The sequence below is a fragment of the Centroberyx gerrardi genome, chromosome 20 (assembly GCF_048128805.1).
Source record: "Centroberyx gerrardi isolate f3 chromosome 20, fCenGer3.hap1.cur.20231027, whole genome shotgun sequence".
NCBI classification, from domain to species: Eukaryota; Metazoa; Chordata; class Actinopteri; order Beryciformes; family Berycidae; genus Centroberyx; species Centroberyx gerrardi.
The window spans coordinates 19842868-19862857 of record NC_136016.1 but is presented as its reverse complement, the minus strand read 5'-3'; the positions used below and the strand labels follow the sequence as shown (position 1 = coordinate 19862857).

The 19990-nt window shown below is 43.2% G+C and overlaps 1 protein-coding gene across 1 annotated transcript; it reads left to right on the top strand.

Annotated features, from left to right (window-relative positions):
• The first annotated feature begins 2637 nt into the window (after nucleotides 1–2637).
• Nucleotides 2638–18871, top strand: tex2l (testis expressed 2, like). The gene is made up of 12 exons (XM_078290943.1): nucleotides 2638–4032; nucleotides 6187–6387; nucleotides 9603–9975; nucleotides 11032–11324; nucleotides 11535–11537; nucleotides 11907–12056; nucleotides 12962–13061; nucleotides 14964–15096; nucleotides 16363–16500; nucleotides 17291–17500; nucleotides 18151–18271; nucleotides 18698–18871. Exons 1-12 carry the CDS (start codon nucleotides 2638–2640, stop codon nucleotides 18869–18871), a joined length of 3291 nt encoding a protein of 1096 aa, XP_078147069.1.
• The last annotated feature ends 1119 nt before the right edge of the window (nucleotides 18872–19990 follow it).

The window sequence follows — 19990 nt, the reverse complement described above, 5'->3', positions numbered from 1 at the left end:
TCATTTTTGTCTTTCTTTGCTTATCCGTGCTTACTGTAAACCACATCAGTCTTCCTCAGCTTTCTGTGGCCTATGAGTTTGTCACTGCCAAATAATTCCAGCTGTGCAGTCATACCAAACCCCAAAAGACAGAGTCAGAGAGAGTAGGGAGAGATCATACAGATAAGATCATATAAGATAATATTTCTGCTAATATAACGTTTTTCAAGAAATGACACCAGTAACTCTCACACATCATACATACAGTATATCACTGGACTGACTGAGGGATTATCATTCAAGATCTTTAAGACTAAAATTCACTTCACTGTGAATTTGACCTCCTTTTTCTGATACCATGTAGCAATCAAACGGCTTGTAGATTTAGGCCACGTCTCCACAGTGAATGCTGTGTTGCCCATGGCCAGAAAAATTGACCTTAAATAACTATGATTTGGCCTGAGACCCTGACCAAAATCTTGTTTAGGGATCCCAAATGCTGGTGCATCTTTTGGCACCTTTTGTTAATGCAAATATCCTGATGTCTATTCATCGCAGCTACAAGTTCGCTTTTTTTTTTTTTTACATTCCCCTTTTGCAGCTGGATCTGGATTAAATCCCCTCTCACAGTGAAAGGACCAAATCAACAAGTTCCACCATTCTCCATCCATCAACTGTGTGCATCAAATCTTAAACAAACAGGACTTGGCAATACTGTTCACTTTTAAGCCCACATGATAATATAAGGCAACACTGGCCTGTCCTTTTGCTCTTCCACAGCAAGCTGGGACAAAACATTATTAGCCTAACAGTAGCTTAGCCTGTCTGTGTTTGTGTGTGTGTACGTGCTCGTGTGTGTGTGTGTGTGTGTGTGTGTGTGTGTGTGTGTATTCTGGCACCTCGCAGCGCCTGGTCCCTCTTGCCACCATGTGAAAGGCTGTGAGGAAGGTCTAATGCTGGCCGCCTGCATGTGTGTCTGCGAGGTTTATCTCCCCACAGTCCATTTTGGGTGAGAGCGGATTAGTTCGAATCCACCAGCTGCTGTGGAATTGGTTGAAATTGTGCCACACAGTTCTGTAATACAGTTACGTAAATCTGACCAGTGAAAAGTAGGGTTTAATTCACATTAAAGAGCAGGGTACTTGACCCAGAGAGCCGGCGAACGAAGGGCTCCCACTAGGCCTCTAGACTGTTTCCCGGCTTCTGTCCAGTGATGCAGAACTGCTCTTTTCCACCGCAGTCTTCGGCAGGGAGAGCGAGCGCCGAAAACTCACTGACTCTCTGTTCTGTGCCGTCGGGTTTCTGCTGGTATCGTTTTGACGGTCAGTAAGTGGGGTGGACGTAATGTATTGTATGAAAACACACATGCTGCTGAGACACAAAGGCCAAATGAGGGGAATGACTGAAAGCATCTTTGAACCACCCCCACTTTTCATCTCAGTTGCATAAGAACTTTTTAAGCAGCTCAAGAAGCCATCAGATGGTGTTGGAGGGATGTGACTCTGGGTTTTAGGGCTGACGGTGGGAAGGAGTTATTTGTTTTCAGGGGGAGACAACATGCTGAAGATGATATCACGCACTTACTGTAATAATGGTACACTGCAAAATATGGCAAGTGATTTTAACTTGTTTCCAGACCTATCAAGCTTATTTCATGATATTTTTAGTCAGATTATCACACTGCACTGGCAGATAATCTTGCTGGTTTCACTTGATTCTTGCTAATATGAATTCTTTCAAGAAATCATCATAAAACAATGAAGAACATTTTGAAACAGCAAACTTTCTCCAGAAAAAAAAGTCAAATTTGTTGAAACCGGTAAAATTATCTGCAAGTGAAATCTGTGAAATGATTTCACTTAAAAAATCCAAAAATAAGCTTGATAAGTCTGGATGCAAGATAAAATAACTTAACAAGTGTGTCAGTTTTTGCAGTGTAATGCCAGTTTTATACTAAAACATTGCAAACTGAGTTTATTTGTGTTTAGAGACTACTGTTTTGTATTTAGTGTACTCGAGTGTATTGCCAAAAAAACTATTTCCCTTGTGTATGTGAGAGGCTGCATCTTCTTTACTTATATCATGCATTTTCATTTCCATGTTTATGTGCACAGCATGAGTGCAAAGGGACAGCATAAATTGCATGTATTCCATCTAGACCTCTTTGCTATTTTTTTCCAATCAGCCCCCAAAGTACAACATTAGATCCAAGCCTCAGCTGCCCTAGTTTGCACAACATTTGGGGAAGAAAGACTATCTTGTCTATTTTTGTATGCCTCTAAAACTCATTCAGTATGTGGAGCGACAGCTATGGGAGAGGTGCTTACTTGGTTCTGATTCAGGCTCACTAGTCCACAATACACAGATTAATGTTTCTCAATCTTTCCAGAGCTAAACTACATCACATCCACACTTTAATACATAATTGGCACCAGCAAGCAGTTTCTCTACCAGTGAAAAGAAATTGCTGAAAATGAAGCATAAACAGGGAAAGATGCCCTCCCTCCCTCTCTCTCTCTCTCTCTCTCTCTCTCTCTCTCTCTCTCTCCTTTTATTTTTTCTGCCTCCGAGGCTTAATAATGTAGCTGACCGCGTTCTTCGTTTTTTTCTCTTTCAGTGACTCCTAGGTGCCTGGGCTGTGCAATGTAAAGATAAGAAATGGCAGAGAGTGGAAAAAATGGGGAGAGGGGAGGAGAGGATCAAGGAGGAGAAAGTCTCAGACCTCCCCATGAACCCCAGAGCCCAGCGCACCGCCTCTCCCCCGCTGCCCCGGTGGGCGCCACCACCCACGGGACCAAGAGGCACCTCCCTCGGGGCATCGTGATCCAGCTGACCGGGACGGAGGGAGAGTGGGACAGCCTGGACGACAGCGAGCTCATCTTCTCCCTCGATCGCGATGAGGACTACCCCTCCATCTCTCTCTCCAAGGAGCGGCAGCTTTCTGTCGAGGACGACAGAGGGTTGCAATCCCCGCCTTTCCACGTCCCGCTCTCCCCTTCGTCCCCCGGTTCTCTGGGGAACTGCTCCACCACGGGCCCCAGCTTCCTCTCCCCGGGCCCGCCTTCGCCCACCCACCGCCCCCTGGCCAGCCTGGTCAAGTCTCTCTCCACCGAGCTGGAGCTGAAAGAGGGCTCCACCCTGAGACCCAGGCCGCTGCTCAGCCTCGTGAAATCGATTTCCACCGAGATCTCCCGTTCGGAACCGGAGGTGTCGCAGTCCAAATCGGACTCCCGCCTCAACCTCCACCTGTGGAAGCAGCTGACCCAGCCGAAAACCCGCAGCAATGGGGACTCCCGCACTGCGCCCCCGTCTCCCAGCTCTCTCTCCCCTAGCGGAGAGGGCCTGAAGGGGGGGTTCTTCAAAATGGAGCTGGAGGACACCAAGAGGAAGCTCTCCGAGGCCGTGCAGGAGCCTCTGAGCAGCATGTTCAGCAAGATCATGAGGGAGGAGAGTGCGGGCAGCCCCAAGCACCAGTGTCGGACCCAGGCGCCCCACCAGGCCAGAGGCTTGGGGCGGGACGGTAGCATGGACGTCGGGGCTTCGGAGTCGCCTGTGAGGAGCGTTAAGAGAACAGACGCTGATCCTCTGCCTGTGTTTGACTGGCCGTGCGTCAGACATCCCGGAAGAAGCCACCGCAGCTCCTGCCCCGTGCATCACGGCAGACGACCTCACCGGGACGAGGAGCTGGAAATATGCACCGACGGAGACGTGATGCAAGTAGTCGCTGTTGAGACTCACAGGCAGGCGCGGAGACTGCCTGTTGGCTCTCTGGTCAGGACGCCTCTTCTTCGTCCTACCCCTCACCCTCTGCCGCGCACGAGCCTCTTCTGTGTGGCAGCGTTGTCCTACGGTTACTTTACCCTGCCGCTCAGTCCCTACATGTCTGGCGCGGCTCTGGGACTGGCGCTGGGCTTCATGCTGGGACTGCTGCTCATTAGACTCGGCTCCTCCAGGTCTCGCTGTCCGGCTCCCGCGTGCAGACCAGCGCAGGCCCTGCTGGGACAGGGGACTTTGGCAGGTGACGCCGTCAGCGCCGAGCCCGAAGTCCTCAAGGTAAATGGATGACTCACTGAGGTGGAAAACGTCACATGCTGTTCTCACCTCCAATTCTCACTCCAATTCTCACCTCTTTCTCAACACGCTAATATCTCACGCAGATCTGAAAAAAGACACTTTCAGGTTTTGTAAAGACTCTTCACACATGACTTATTTAATTATTCCACCGAACCCCATCCTGTTTGTGGGTTTTAATTTTGCAAATGTCACAACATGACACTTTCAGCAACTGAAACACTGCATAAAACGTCCACCTTAACAAGTCATATCGTCTCATATTCAGCCTTCAAATCTTATTTTTCTTAAACCAAGATAAAAAATCTGCCATTGAGGTGAGGTAATTCTACTTGTTTCCAATGCAGTTTCACTTCTTTCAGGAATTTTCTAGAAATGAGTGTCAGAATGAGGCAGATCACTACACTACTAACAAGAAAATGACACTTGATTCTACAAAATTCTTGAAACAAATTGATTTGCATTGGAAACAAGTGAAATTATCTAACGCCATTGGCAGATTTTTTCATGTATTTCAAGAAAATTACAATTTTAGGACTCAATAATAGACTAAATGACTTGTTAAGATGGAGATTTTTTGCAGCGTAATACAGAACGGTGGCAAGTCGGCAAGTCACTCAACGCAACAAAAGTTGCCGCTTATCCACAATGAGTCACTCCGAATTTAAACTGCTGTGCAAACAAAAAGCACCTCTGCTGACTCTCCTTCACAGCTCAAAGCGTGTGCGGGTATACGCGACCACATAAGGTGCTTAGAATACAATTACAATCTGCAATAGTAAAAATTGCTGGAGCCACAGTGGCAATTATCGTTCTTTTCCTGGCTGAGCTTTTGCAGAGGGGAAGGAGGAGAGGACCACTTTCCTCAAGACACTGTCAGTTCCATAGGCAATTAGCTGGGAGATAGAGGCAGGAGGAGACTGTAATTTGTCAGGGTGCGAGGCAGACCAATCAACGGTGGTGGAAGCGGTGGTGGCAGGTGGGGGTGGCGGTAGGGGGGGGGGGGTGGGTCGCTGTCTCAGTGTTCAGCTAATTCCCTTGTTTAGTAATTAGCAGTTTGGTTTTTCGATCTGAAAGTCGGAGCCTGAGGGGTTGTGAAGGTTTTCAGAGGGCGTCGGGTATTAAGATGACAGAGAGAGAGCGCGAAGGGGTTTTTGGTGCCTCGCTCTCTGACTGCAGGGTGGCGCTTTTCAACCTGAGACGAGGGCAGAAGCTGACAGTTACAGTGGGATGTCACCACTATTTTATATAACTAAAATTCTCATGCCTACTTAATGAATCTTATATAATGTATTTAAATAAATAAGTAGTTGGTTTGTTAGTTGGAGCATTAGGAAGGGGGCATCCAATTAAAGAGGCTTCACAACAAGACCCGTTCTTTATTTGACAGCATTCTGCTCACATATCAGCTTCTTAATGAACACTTTAGGATATTTCACACTAAGCAAAGTCCTTTTTCAAAACATCCTCATGGTTTTTACAGCAATTTGAAGCCAGAGGATTCACAATAAGTAGACTTATCTGTGTGAAAGATGTGTCCAATCTTCTGTACTTTCTGATTATGGCCACTTAAGTCCAGATTTTACTTTCTTGGCTCTCACAACTAAACATAGTGTATAGATATAGCATTATTATCTGTATCTTGTCCTAAGTACTTCAGAATTGGATGAGTGATAAATGTGAGAAAAGGCCATTGGTCTTTTCAATGGAACACAAACCCCAACTCGTCCCCTCGCCTACTTTACTGCATTTGTTTCACAGTAAAATGCCAGTTTTTATATAAATCCACATCCATCAGAGTTAATTCAACACTTTTGATAGTTTTGAACAGCCGCCCCAGAGCCATATCAGCTCTAAGAGTGGAGAAACTCTCCAGTCAACACTTGTCAACTCCAAAGAACTGTTACTGAAGGTTAAACACTTATGATCACTGGAAAATTTGCTGTGCACATGACTTTTAGGCTGATTACAGCCACGATTTAGCATCATGAAGGATTTTCAAGATTGGAAACCACAGTAAGTTTTCCAGTGTTTGTAAGTGTTAATTTTGGACTTCTACAAACCACTGGCAGAGAGTTGATTTTTAACACGTTCAGAGTTAAATTAACACTGATAATTTTGCTCTGTACTTTTCAGGGCTGGATGAATGAGATACATGAGTACGACCCGGAGACCTACCACCCGTCCCTGACCCAGTCGGTGTTTGCCACGCTGGAGGGCTCCTGTCTCCGTCTGGACTCCCCCCGCACTAACATCAGCCGCAGGGCCGCGTACGACGAGAGGCTCCCCGACGCCACGTTTGTCAAGTCACGCTCCTTCCAGCTGGCAAAGAGCAAAGTATGACCGCCCGCCTATCTGTTTGAACAATATTCATATCTGGTAAACCACCTTAGTCGAGTCCAAGTCAATTCCAAGACCAGATCCAGTTGAGTTCAAGTCAAGATCAGGTCCAAAGGGGCTTGGGAACAAGTCAAGACCGAGACCAGAGCAAATCAAGTCCTATTCAAGATCAACATAGACAAACAGAGAACAGAGATGTAGATCTCTCTCTGCAAGAGCTCTGTACTATATCCTTCAAGATCCAATATTATATTATGTGATATTTGAATGTTTTTAGTTAGGCAGGGAAACAGTCCAGTCCACACCCAGTAGTGGCTGAGCCCAAGACAAGTCTGAGTCAAAATAGGCACAATACCAAGGAAAGATGTAATTCATGTATATCTTCTGTCTGAAGAACTGTATTAAGAAATGTGTTATTAATTGAAATTTATAAAATAAATTCAATCAATCAAGTCCAAGACACTGGACTCAGTCCTGAGCCAATACAAATACACAGGACTTTATGTTATATCCTCTGTGTCATAATCCAAAGCAGGGCCGGTTTTAGCCTGCTATATTAGGGTGGGCTGGTAGAAATAATAGGTGGGCAACTTTGGCGGTAGGTAGCCCAGAGGTTAGAGAAGCTGACTAGTAGTCCGAAGGTGGCAGATGGCACAAAAATCTGGCAAAATGACAGCTGGCAACCGGAGGGTTGGCAGAGTCAAGATCAGATGCAAGCTCCTGCCATTGTGCCATCCAGTTTATGGCTGGGTGTTTGGATGGGTTAAATGCAGAAGATTAATTTCCCCATGGGGATTAATAAAGTAGTATTCTATTCTATTCTAATTTATAAAGAACAATTTGAAGCAGGGAAATTGGGAGGTAGTGAAGCAGCATTTCTAAGTTTGCTGCTACCCTATGATTTGAGTCAGTGGAGGGCAGATTGATTTACCCTAAAATAAAAAAAAAATCCTTCATCCAGATTTTAACATAATCAACTCCATAACATTTATTTTCATTGGATGAGCTTAGTTCTCAAATAAAATTAAAACCTAATCCAGTGAGACTTCTCACCATAGCCAATATTTACAAAAATAGAAGGTAGTCTTATTCAAACTCAAACTGAAAAGTGACAAACAACTTTGAAAGCAGATTGACTTACCCTAAAATAAAAAAATACCTTCATCCATATTTTAACATAATCAACTCCATAACATTTATTTTCATTGGATGAGCTTAGTTCTCAGGGGTCTGGCAGACACAGATCATTCTCCTCAGTCTGTCCTTCTCCCTTCCTCGAATAAATTTGAGCTGATGCAAATGGACTGCTGATGAAATTCGCTAGTAGCTAAATCTGGTGCAAAGCATCTCCTCTCTCTGAGATTACTGTTTTTGTACATGATCCCTTACTTATATTACTTATATATATATATATATATACAATTTTATTTCATTTACTTATTTCATTATCTATTTTATTCTATTAACTAATATTGTTATTCACCTTATTTTTTGTTAATTTCATTCCTTAACATTGTCTTTCATAATTGTAATTGTGCTTTGGCAACACATGTCAAATGTCATGCCAATAAAGCCTATTGAATTGAATTGAATTGAGAGAGAGAGAGAGAGAGCAGCGGTGGTCGAGCGAGCTAGAGAGTGAATGAAGAGAGGGAGCGGTGGTAGCGAGAAAGCCGGTGAATCAGAGAAATAAAATGTTATTTTCTGATTGTTTCACAGCGGTTACGTTCTAAAGCACAAATAAACACGCCCACCCCCCCGCACACCTTCGCACAACCCTGCGGGAAGTGCCGCAGCGCCTGATTTGGTGTGAATAGGCCACACACTGTGCAGCGGACGGGTCGCTTCAGAGCTCTGTGTGTTTGTGCCTGAACACGACGAGAAGGGGGGGTGGGCAGTGGGCGACTTTGGAGGCGGGCTGTAGGCTGCCCACCCAATCAGAAGTTAGAAACGGTGCTGGTATTTTCTGTGCTATTTTTCCATTGGCTGAACAAAAAAAAAATGTTTTCTTAACTTTTGATTGGGTGGGCAAGACGCACGTTTGGGTGGGCTGAGTCCAAAGTGAGCATCCATACAGAGGCCCAATTGAGATGTCAAAAGAACGATGTACTAGCCCACAAATGGTGACTATAGAGGACATCAGGCTACAGGAGCACAGTTCACCAGCCACCTAATCTAAATGCTACAGGGTTGAGTGCATGAGTCACTGGGGTTATCAAGTGGGCACCTCCCATGATGTATCCTTAAATTAGGCCCACAACACCTCCAGAAGGCTCAGTAGAACCAACCCCCTCCACACCAAACACATAAATTCACCTACACTACGCACTACCTCTGCTTATCCCTAGTTCCCAGTACTCAATCATTTTTAAAGGTGCTATATTTTACTCTTTTTTTTTTTTTTTAGCAGTTTAACAGTTTCCAGTGGTCTTTAACAAAAGGTTTGTGAAGTAAACAAACAAAACAAAAACTACATCCAGCTTTTGTAGTGTGTGTTCCAGCCTCTCAGTGTCTTCATTGTAAAGAACAGGCTGTTTTCTGTGGATGTTGATTTTATGCTAATGAACCACTGCTCTGATTGGCCGACTCATCAGAGGGTTGGGCTTTTGGGAGTGGTTATTCATTTTGGGGCGGTCAAATCCAGATTGTCAACCCAGATTTTTAAATAACGAAACTGTGGCAAAAGGAAAGGAGTTTCAGATTTCACAATTTCTAAGCTATTAGATACAATGACAAAATTCTTACATATGGAAAGGTTTTGTTCAATATGGGACCTTTACACCCGGTATTGATCTCAACAACAATAGTCTATTGGGACGGCACTCTAAATTGGCGTGAGTGTGTTTGTGTGTAGTATGGTATATGATGCATATGATCTAATATATAATGAATATGATAATAATAATAATATAATAAGAAACTTTATTTGTATAGCATCTTTCATGCAGAGAAGCAACTCAAAGTGCTTTCCAGCAGACAGATGATGAAGTAAACAATGTATATGAAGTATGTATATGACCTAGTATAGGATGTATATTATGTATATGTATATATGCAGTATGTATATGTATGATGTAGTATGGTATATGACAAGTATATGATGCTATGTAAAGCCCTTTGAAACTTGACTGTGATAAAGGGCTATATAAATAAACTAGACTAGATTAGACTTTTGTTTTGCCATAACCAAATTTTACAACTGTCCCCCAAAGGTGTTCCTGCTGCCGTCGGTGTTGGCCCGCAAGAGGCTGTGGAACCCAAAGTATCCCATCTGCATCCAGCTGGCCGGGGGGGGAGCGTCCCCAGAGGAGGAGGAGGAGGAGGAGGAGGAGGAGGAGGAGGAGGGAGGGGGATGGGGAGGGGTAGAGGAGAGCCGAGGAGAGGAGCCGGGCGTCGAACCGGCAACTCCAAGACAAACTTCCTCCAAACCGGTCCGTGACCTCCCCGCCACTCTCTACCTCTTCGGCCGCACAGGAAGAGAGAAGGAAGAGTGGTTTAGACACTTTCTGTTTGTCTGTTCCATGGAGACGGAGAGGGAAAGGGAGAGGGAAAAACTGAGGCCCGGCAGATGTGCGTCCAGATCGGGTAGGAGAAACATTAATAATGCATTAGCGATACGTAAAGAGAAGGGGAAAGATCAAGCGTCGATATAAATGCTGTATATGTGTGGATTATGGATTACACGCTCCAATTCTTTGCATTTCAGAGTCAATCCCTTTTCGAGGAAACAGGGAAAAACTCTACAGCAGTGCGATGTTCTTACAGCACTCAGCTCGCACAGATGTTTGGTGACCTCACGTTACCCTGAGTGTTTTTTGACAGTGCACAGACAACAAATGTATATATTTGAAATAACTTGTAACCTATGCAGTGTCAAGATGGCATGGTGAGGTTTTTAGTCTTTTTTTGGAAGAAACACTGAGTTGTAATAGCACTGATATTAATAATTTATGAACTTGCCTTTTCTTTGCCAACAAAGATGTCACTGGAAGCAGACACTTCCTCTTTCCACCGTAAAGTCTGTGTTTACTGCTTCACTTAAACACTGAGTGTTATTAGGAAGATTATATGAAAACAGTAGGTCATTCACATAGTTAGGAATTGTTGGTGACAGGTGTGAAGGAGAAGACCAGGTTGCTTTGGTTTAGTGTCATTCCTCAAGTTTCATTAGTGTTGGGCTTGTTAGTCAATAAAAGTAATGTGTTACTCACTGCTCATTTCTCATTTCAAAAGTAATATTATTACTTTTGAAATGAGATTATTACTTATTACTCCCTGGGAGCAGTAATTCACATTACTTTTCACATTACTTTGTTACATTACTTTTCCGTTGCACCCACAAAATTGATGATCGCATCTTCTCTTGCCTTCAAAAATCAGGATAACTTAGTTACCTCTGCTGTGAATGAGCAATGTAACCAAGCATGTACAAAGTTTTTTGTCATCTTTTTGCTTTCTAAAATGAAAGTAGGGAGAATAGTTCCACCCAGAGAAAATACACTTTTCTGCCATTTCTCATCTAAGCTAGTTTAATGTGAAAGGGCTGTAATTGTCAGTATGAAACAGTGGATTAGAGTGTTTTTTTTTTTTTTTCAAATGTTATCTCAACCAACCAGGTAAGTATTGTCTCTGTTCTCCCAGGTGATCCAGCAGCAGCAGCAGCAGCAGCACAGAGCACAGGCGCCTCTGGTCATTTCCCAGGCAGCCGGGGCTCCAGCAGGGTGGGCAGCACCGAAGACGAGGCCCCCTCCACCCCGTCGCTCCCCTCCGTCCCTCCGGCTCCCGCCATCCAGACCTCCGGCGGCACCAGGGGCCTCTCCCTGCTCGACTACCCCAGCTACATGGCTCGTCTCCTGGCCGCGGAGGTGCCGAGCTGCCCCCTCTCCAGCCCCGGGGCCGGCAGCGCAGACACGAGCCCCACCGGCAGAGGGGCTGTGAGTCACGCTTGCCAATAACATTAAGTGAAGCAAATAAAGTGAAGCTGTAGCCACATTCCAGAGTTATAGTTATCCAGTGGGAGTGCAGTATGAAATGTCATTCGTCAACTATCACATGTTATAAGAGTGGAACAGTACATGTCAAAAAAGCAACCTGGAATTTAAAAATGTATACTAGAGACTGAACAAACCACTGAATAAAACAAGACAGTGATTTAGTTTCTATATAAAAACAGTCTTTCTTTATTGATTCTAATTGTTTGAGAGCTGCTACAGATGAAATTGAGTCTTCAGTCACTTCATGTTTTAAGGCAATAAGCTGTATTAGATAATAGCCTATAACCTCATCTGTTGAAAAACTACCATCCTTGTAATGTTCATGCAGTTAATTATTCATGAGAATTTATTTTGTATCTGTCAATGGGAAAAGCAGTAAGGATTTTTCCAGCAGTGAAAGCATTATGAATCCTCCTGTCCCTTCCCACCGTACCTCTATTTTTAGCTCTAAATTATTCTGCAGTTTTAGATTGCATTTTCTTTTGTCCTTACTCAGCCCTGACTCAGGTGTCTTTCCCGCAGTGTACCTGTGATCTCCCAGAATGCCCCGGGGAGGGCCAGACAGCGTGGGCCAACGCTCTGATTGGTCGAATCTTCTGGGACTTCCTCCGAGAGAAACACTGGGCCGACGTCGTTTCCCACAAGATCCAGAAGAAGCTGAGCAAAATCAGAGTGAGTGCAGGTTTAATGAGAGTTACTGTGATCATTGTGTGTGTGCGTGCGTGTGTGTGCGTGTGTGTGTGTGTGTGATCATTCTAAAGGTGCTATGTGCAGCATTTTTAAACACCAAGATGTTATTGTCAAATTAATTGTGATACCTTGGTATAATTACTGTAAACAAACAAGATTATGGTTGAAACAATTTGTAGCCTCTGTCTCACGCAACTGAGATACATGAGTGCTTCTCAAAATAAAGACCACATTTCCCATAAATCCCACTGATTCCTGTCTTTTTATTTGCCCCCCTCCCTCCCTGGCGTTTGTTTTCTCTTTCACTTTACTGAAGAAGGTAAACATGTTGAAAGTGATTTTTCCATTGGTATTTCATGGCTTTTTATGTCTGACATTGGCAGAAACTCTGAAAGCTTTAGCTCCGTTTGCTCTGGAAGAACAGAACCTCTTCCTGTTTTGTGCCGTAAAGCGATCCAGCAGATTTCCCTCCAAAATCGGACTCAGTGGCACATGATGCCGCACAGAGGCTGGAAGAGGTGCTAATCTTCACAGCAATGGTCTTGTTTGTTTACAATAATTATACTAATGTCTTGAAATTAACGTGGTAATGATTTATTGACGTTAAAATACTACATGTAGCACCTTTAATGTAGTTATGAATGTGTAGTCTGAATTTATGCTGCTCTTTTCTCTTTGTTTGTTGTTTGTTTATTGTTATGCACAAATTGCAGAAGGAGTAAACCATCTGAAATACTTGGCATTTACATAAGGGTTCAAAAGTACATCGTTAAGCTAGTTTAAATATACAATTAGGAGAGATAAAAACATTGAATATTCATTTATCAGCTTGTGTCTCTCTGTCTTGATTCCCCTCTCTTTCTGTCCTCGACTCCTCTGTTTCACAGCTGCCTTACTTTATGAACGAGCTGACTCTGACTGAGCTGGACATGGGCTCCTGCATGCCGCAAATCACCGCCACCTCCAGACCCGAGGTGAACCCCCGAGGTGAGCGGGGACTGGAGATCACACACTACACACACACACACACACACACACACACACACACACACAGCACAGCAAGAGATGAGGCAGCTCAGACTGAGAAGATGACCTGTTGCACTTGTGATTACAGCTGAGTACAGCAGTGCATCAGCTCAGACGTTGTTATCCTGTTGTAATCTCACAGAGCGGGGGAGCCGTTACGCCACGCCAACATGTACAGCATATTGGCTGTGTGTGTGTGTGTGTGTGTGTGTGTCTGTTAAAATCAGGCAATCTGGCAGCCTTGTACTGTACACTCATAATAACGAGGGGAATTTAAGTGTTTCAGCTCGTGTGTACATGCACGCTACATCCCCAGTATCAGCAGTTGTTTTTTCAGATTGTTCTCCCTGTCCGTTTCCCCTCCCGCCACACTGTTACACAACCGGCTCCCTCGTCACATTTTTTTTTTTTTTTTGCTCACAAATTATCCTATTTTCAGCTTTGCCCTCTTCCCTGCTCAAGCCACAACACGTGTCATCCCTCCTCAGGGGGATTTATAATCTGTCGTAATTTATCGTAATTTTTCAAGGCTTGATAATCACTGTAAAGCTGTTTAATCTCCCTACTAAGTATCTGTTCAGATTAGGCCGTGGACTGGAGGTCAACACCAACCATTGTCTTCATTAATTTCATTTCATTTAATTTGGCTTCTCCTATACAGTAGTAAATGGTCACAGAGGAATAGAAAGAAACTATGAACAAACTTATTTAACTTTTTCACACAAATGTACAGTATATAAAGTGTTAGTACTGAGATAAATAAATCAAATAAGTTAGATATGAATTTGAAATTCCTGGGAGGGTATTATGGATTTTATGCCTAGGCATGTGCATTGTCTGAGTCTGAAAGTGTTTCTCCAGTGTATTATTAATACTTAAGAAAAACAGAGAGAGAGCAAGAAAGATCAATATCTATGCCTGGTTATCACCAGAGCTGGCATAACAACTAACTATTACTAACAACTATTATTAGCTCAATTCGAAGGCGTCTTTGACCAATGATCGATGTTTTAATTACGCCTGCAGCCTCATTCTCACAGCCGCGGCACGCTGATGCCAATAACCACGATATGGAACAGCTTGAGCATCTTATTGCTGTTATACAACATTTACAACATTTTTGCAATAGTAGTATAATATTAAAACTGCAATATGCAACTTTTTTGGCAATACATTATCATTACTTGCGTGTGCAGTTCATGCCTAAATCCCCCCAGTTTACTTAAAGTTGTCTTGAAATTGTCAGTGTCATATGGGCGTGGCCAGCAGTGAGCTCAGTTGTGGCTACCAAGCGTAGGAAAGTCATAGCAACAAAAACAACAGCGGAAAGAAGTGAGAAATGAAAGAACAGTGAAGCTAAACGTGTAGCAGATGAGATTCTTTCAAAACCACGGAGAACATCGGCATTGCTTTTTTTTTTTATTGCAGATTGTCTGCGTTCACCATCTGTTTCTTCATCACCTGTGGAGGCTTTACAGATACCGGTTACCTCGGCCTCAGGATAGATGCCGTTTTAAAGTTTTGGGGTGTGAACATGGCCAATTGAGGGGGAAGAGGGCAGGACAATACACTTCACTGCCTCAAAAAGTTGCATAATGTTGCTTTAAACAATGATGCAAGCTTTGGGTTTTAATGTAATATTTCTTTTTTCGCCCTCTGCCAACAAAGAGTTAGTTCCCCATTGCTAAGCAGGCTTCATTCTATTCATGTAAACAAGGGGGAGTGATAAGGTTTCAGTTATAAGGTACAAGTTCGGATATAGTGTTATAAGCACTCGTGGAAGGCATCTCGTCCAATCACAGCGCTTGGAGGAAACAGATGTTGTATAATGTGTGTGTTGTCCCTCTGTGGCGCCCCCTGCAGGCCTGTGGCAGCAGCTGCAGCTGGTCTACAGCGGCGCCCTGCAGATGACACTGCAGACCAAGTTCAACCTGTCCAAGCTGGGCAAGGAGGGCGGCCAGGACACAGACTGTACCACTGACACAGGCAGCCCCGGGTCAGTGACACACACACAACCACACACACACACAGACACACACTACAGACACACTATAGATACACACACACATACACACACACACAGACTACATACACATACACGCACACACTGTGCACAGGCTGTCCACTTCTGTCAAACTTTTGTTGCTCTCATGTTAAAACAAACAATAATAGTAGTAGTAGTAGTAGTAAAGTATTTTTTCTTTAACCATTTTCTTTTTCATTTTATTATTATTATTACTATTATTACTATTATTACTATTTACTGAATGTTGAATTATTTTGTTAAAATGACTAAATAAGTTAAAAATGACTAAAATTATACCATTTTGTTTCATTATTATTAGAATAAATTGTATGCCTACTTTTGAAACATACTGTATATAATATTCTTGGTTTGTAAATTCTGCTTTTAAATATGTACTATATAATATACAGTATACTAGCAGTAGCATTGCTCTCTGTCTCCGGACCCCTCCAGTCTCTGGTCTACAGCACAGAGCTTCACATTACATCGATTAGTTGGCTTGCTTCCAGAGCGCAGGCTGCCTGTCACAGACCCGCCGCTGGGGATTAAAGTATAGCAAAGCTTTATATTGGCTGTCTTTGCAGTGCATCAAAAGCTCTGCGCTGAGATGAAATCTAGCTATTGTGTTCAGAAATCTCTTCCTTCCGCTGAGTGACGTAGATCTGATTCAAGCGCAAGTTTTGCTCTTATGCATGGATCCATCCTTCAGTCCGTCAATGTACTGACTGACATGGGTTTTTGAGAATCTTTAACTTTGACCATTTTGATGCCAAAAATGACAAGTATTCAGTGTTTCCCCCAGAATTTTCTTCTTGTCAGGGTGGAAAAGCCTCTGAAACAGCATTTAGACCATCATGGGACACTAAAACTCTCCACTGAAACCCAGACTGATGACATTATTTTAGTGTTAGCAGCTCTTTAAGGCAGAGTGTGCCTCCACACCTATTCAGCGGTAAACTCTGGGATACATTACTGACTTTAAATGAAGAATTAATTCACAAAAACACAGTTGAACAAGTTTTCTTGAATCTTGAATCTAGCTGTGGTCAGGGAGGATCCTCCATCATATTGGCAGTGGATGATATTTAATATAAAAGACCTATATCGGCCAGATGTATCGGTAACTAATATATCGTTGTAACCCCAATATCGATGTATCCATCCGTACACTGATTCCTTTATCCACTCCTTTATCCATCCATGCATTCCTAATTCCTTTTCCTGTGCCTCCTCCAGCTGCAGGCCGGTCCTCAGCGTGTTGGCGGACAGCGATGAGGAGTCCTCCAGCGCCGGGTCGTCCGATGAGGAGGAAGTGCTTCTGTCTGAGCCTCAGGGGCCAATAGGGGAGAAGGGATCTGCTCCAGGAACTGAAGGGTAATAGTTGAAGAAGTTCATGTGTATTCACTTGATGTTTGTATGTCTCCACAGTAGTAAAGGCTGCGTATTACCAGGGGTGGACAGAGTAACGAAATATTTTGCTCAAGTAGTGCTGAAATTTTGAGTAGAAGTAAAATTGCTGGTGTAAAAGTTACCGAGTTACTGAAAAAAACCCCACATGATTTTTCCCATTCAAAGAAAGAGAGGACATGGAGTTCAAACTAGGTTATTTTAATGATAAAATATTCCAAAATAAAAATGCACAAGCAAAGTAAAGCATAGATCTGTTGTCACTCACTGACTTTCACATACCTTGTTTCCCTTACATTTCACTTGCTTATGGAGAGCCTAATGTATAAAATTTGTCCTTTGTAATGGATGCAATTTATCATGTAACAAAGTACAATATGTTAGTCAAAACATACTTTCAGAAATACTCAAAAAAGTACCTAAAAAACTACTGAATTACAGTAACCGGAGTAACTGTAATTTGTTACTTCACCCTTGCATATTACTGTATTCATCCACAGGGTATTCAGTTTTCTAATATTGCATCTTTAGCGTCATAAAATAGACATCATGCTGACATCACATCCCAGATGGCTATAGCTTACATTTCAATTACATTTCAGAATACATGGCAGCTGTCATTTGTGCTCAATTTTTGACATTTAGCCTCTGAGTATTAAATCTACTCACAAATGCAGGATCATGCTAACTCTTTTCCTTTTCTCCCCCCTCTTCTCTCTCTCTTTCCTCTCCTCATTTCCTCTAATCTCCTCTACAGGACAGGGGGTGGCAGGACTGGAAGGAAGATTTTGAGATTTGTGGACAAAATCGCTAAATCTAAGTACTTCCAGAAGGCGACGGAGAACGAGTTCATCAAGAAGAAGATCGAGGAGATGTCCAACACGCCCCTGCTGCTCACTGTGGAGGTCCAGGAGCTGTCAGGGACTCTGGTCGTCAACGTCCCACCGCCCCCTACAGACCGGATATGGTACGACCCTGGCTTTACATTCTGTTGCCCCCATAACCTTGAATACTGAATATAATCCCCTTAAAGAGCGCCTTGTTCACCAGCATCCATTTTCTACTTTGAGATTGTATGTTTTTATTCACTTTTGTGCAGAAGCGTAGTCTTGGATCCGCAGTCAAAACTCTGTTGACTGTTCCAAAAGCCAGATTAAAGACTGAAGGGGATCAAGGCTTTGCAGTAAAACTCTGGAACAATTTGTCTTAAGAAATTTGTTCATCTGTTGAAAACTCGCTTTTATAGACTCGCATTCAGTTAATATCTTGCTTTATGTTGTGATCGTTTTGTTGTTTTGTTTTCCATGCAAAGTAGGCAGAAGTTATTTATCCATATATATCCATATTTATCCATAGCTCATATAAAAAAACACCCTTTTCATAATTTTCCCCTCTTGAGATTTTGTATGGTCTGACTCGCTTTTAGCAATTCATCTCCTATTGCCAAAAGAATCTGATTTATTCTACCAGTAAGTGAGAAAGAAACATCGCTGATTATATCTGAAGCAAGTTCACTGTGCATATGATACGGATGATTATCTAAGTGTTATGATATACTCTGTGGGTGTATGCACATTTTCTGTGTGTGTGTGTGTGTGTGTGTGTGTGTGTGTACAGGTACAGTTTCTGTGTGCCACCCAAGCTGGATCTGCGTGTCAGACCCAAGCTAGGAGAGAGGGAGGTGACTTTCTGCCATGTGACTGAGTGGATCGAAAAGAAACTACAGGACGAGTTCCAGGTAATCGTCTCCTCTCCTTCTTGGCTCCTCTTTGCCCTCCCCCCCACCCTTGGGTGTCCTTGTGCTTTACCCCTCGCTCCATTCTTGTGTCTCCCTTACATGTCCTTGTTCCCTGCTCTCCTCTTTTTCCTCGGCCCCTTCCTCTTTTATCTCTCTTCTGCATCCTTGCACACAAACATTGCTTATCTCCTCTCCGCTGCTTTTCATAAGCTGTAACCCTATTCAGGGAAAAGGACCAAATCCGTTTCCATGGCATCTCTCCCACTGACCGACATCATTACATTATTTATGCAAGAGACTTTTTGGTACTTATTTATACAGCAGCGGGCATAGCAGATTCAATAATATTGGTGGAATATATAGGCTAGGCTGCAGCACAAAAAGACTCATGGTTTTCCTTTCTTCTTCTTCTTGTTTTTTCTACAGAAAGTGTTTGTACTGCCCAACATGGATGACATCTACTTACCCCTGATGCACTCTGGGATGGACAGTCCTCCAGCCTCCCAGCATCTCTCCTGTCAGTCCCAGCGGTCCCAGAACTCCTCCACAGAGTCCATAGAGAGGATCCCAGCAGAGGTTTCTGGGGCCGAGTCTGACTAGTGCCTCCCTGTGGCTGAGAGAGAGAGCTGAGCCTCCAAAATGGATTCATCATACTGTTTATTTACGCTATGTGTCTCCGTTTTGTGGATGACGAATGGGTTAGTCGAGATGCAGATTGGAGTTTTAGGTAAACAAACATTTATCAGAGGCAAAGCTGCTCTGGAGGCAGAAATAATCCGATTGGTTGAGTTAAACCTCAGTGGGCGGAGCCAAAGTACCACAGCTTTTTAGAGTGCATGTTAGCTAACTGGCAAACTTGAACAGCAAAGAAGGAACTGGTCAAAATACAAATAAAAAATATAAATATCAATTACTTCTTTTTTCATTCATTCATGACCATGGCATTCGTGATTTTCTAAAGTTGGAAGGCAGGCTAGCTAACTAGCTTATCTAGCTAGTTATAGGCTAGTATGGCTAGTTTGAACTTGGAAGGTCAGCTAGGCTAACTAGCTAACCTAGATAAGTTAGTATGGCTAGATTGTATTTTTTCAGTTCGTAGCAGAGCGCTAGGCTTCATAATATTAGCTTCCTCCTCTCTCACCTCTTGTCTTTTTCACTGGGCTTCAGATTAATGTTAATTAGCCAGAAAAACTGTGGTTCTTTGGCTCCGCCCACTGAGGTTTAACTCAACCAATCGGATTATTTCTGCCTCCAGAGCAGCTTTGCCTCTGAGAAATGTTTGTATAACTAAAACTCCAATCTGCAGCTGAAATTCATGAACAGATGGAGAATGAGAATCACCGAATAGAAGTGAAAGTTAAATATTTGCCTAGTGTGGGCCTCAGTAGCTCTTAGGCAGACTTGTCTCTGTCTGAACTGGGAGTTTCTCCAGGTCTGATGGTTGGCGCTGTAGATGTTTGGGTGTCCAGTGGAGAGTCTGAGGTTTGCTCATTAACCATCCAGGAGAGAATGTAAACTTGATGGTGTGGCACAGCCAGAGCGAGACGCTGTCAAGTGTACACAACAGGATACTGTACATTACATGACGACACACGACTACAAGTGATTCCTTTTGCCAATGTTTACATGTGAATGATTCTTATGAGATTATGTATTTATTTGCTGCTTCGATTGTTTACAGTTCAATGCCACTTTGACCAGCATACTTAAAACATAGAA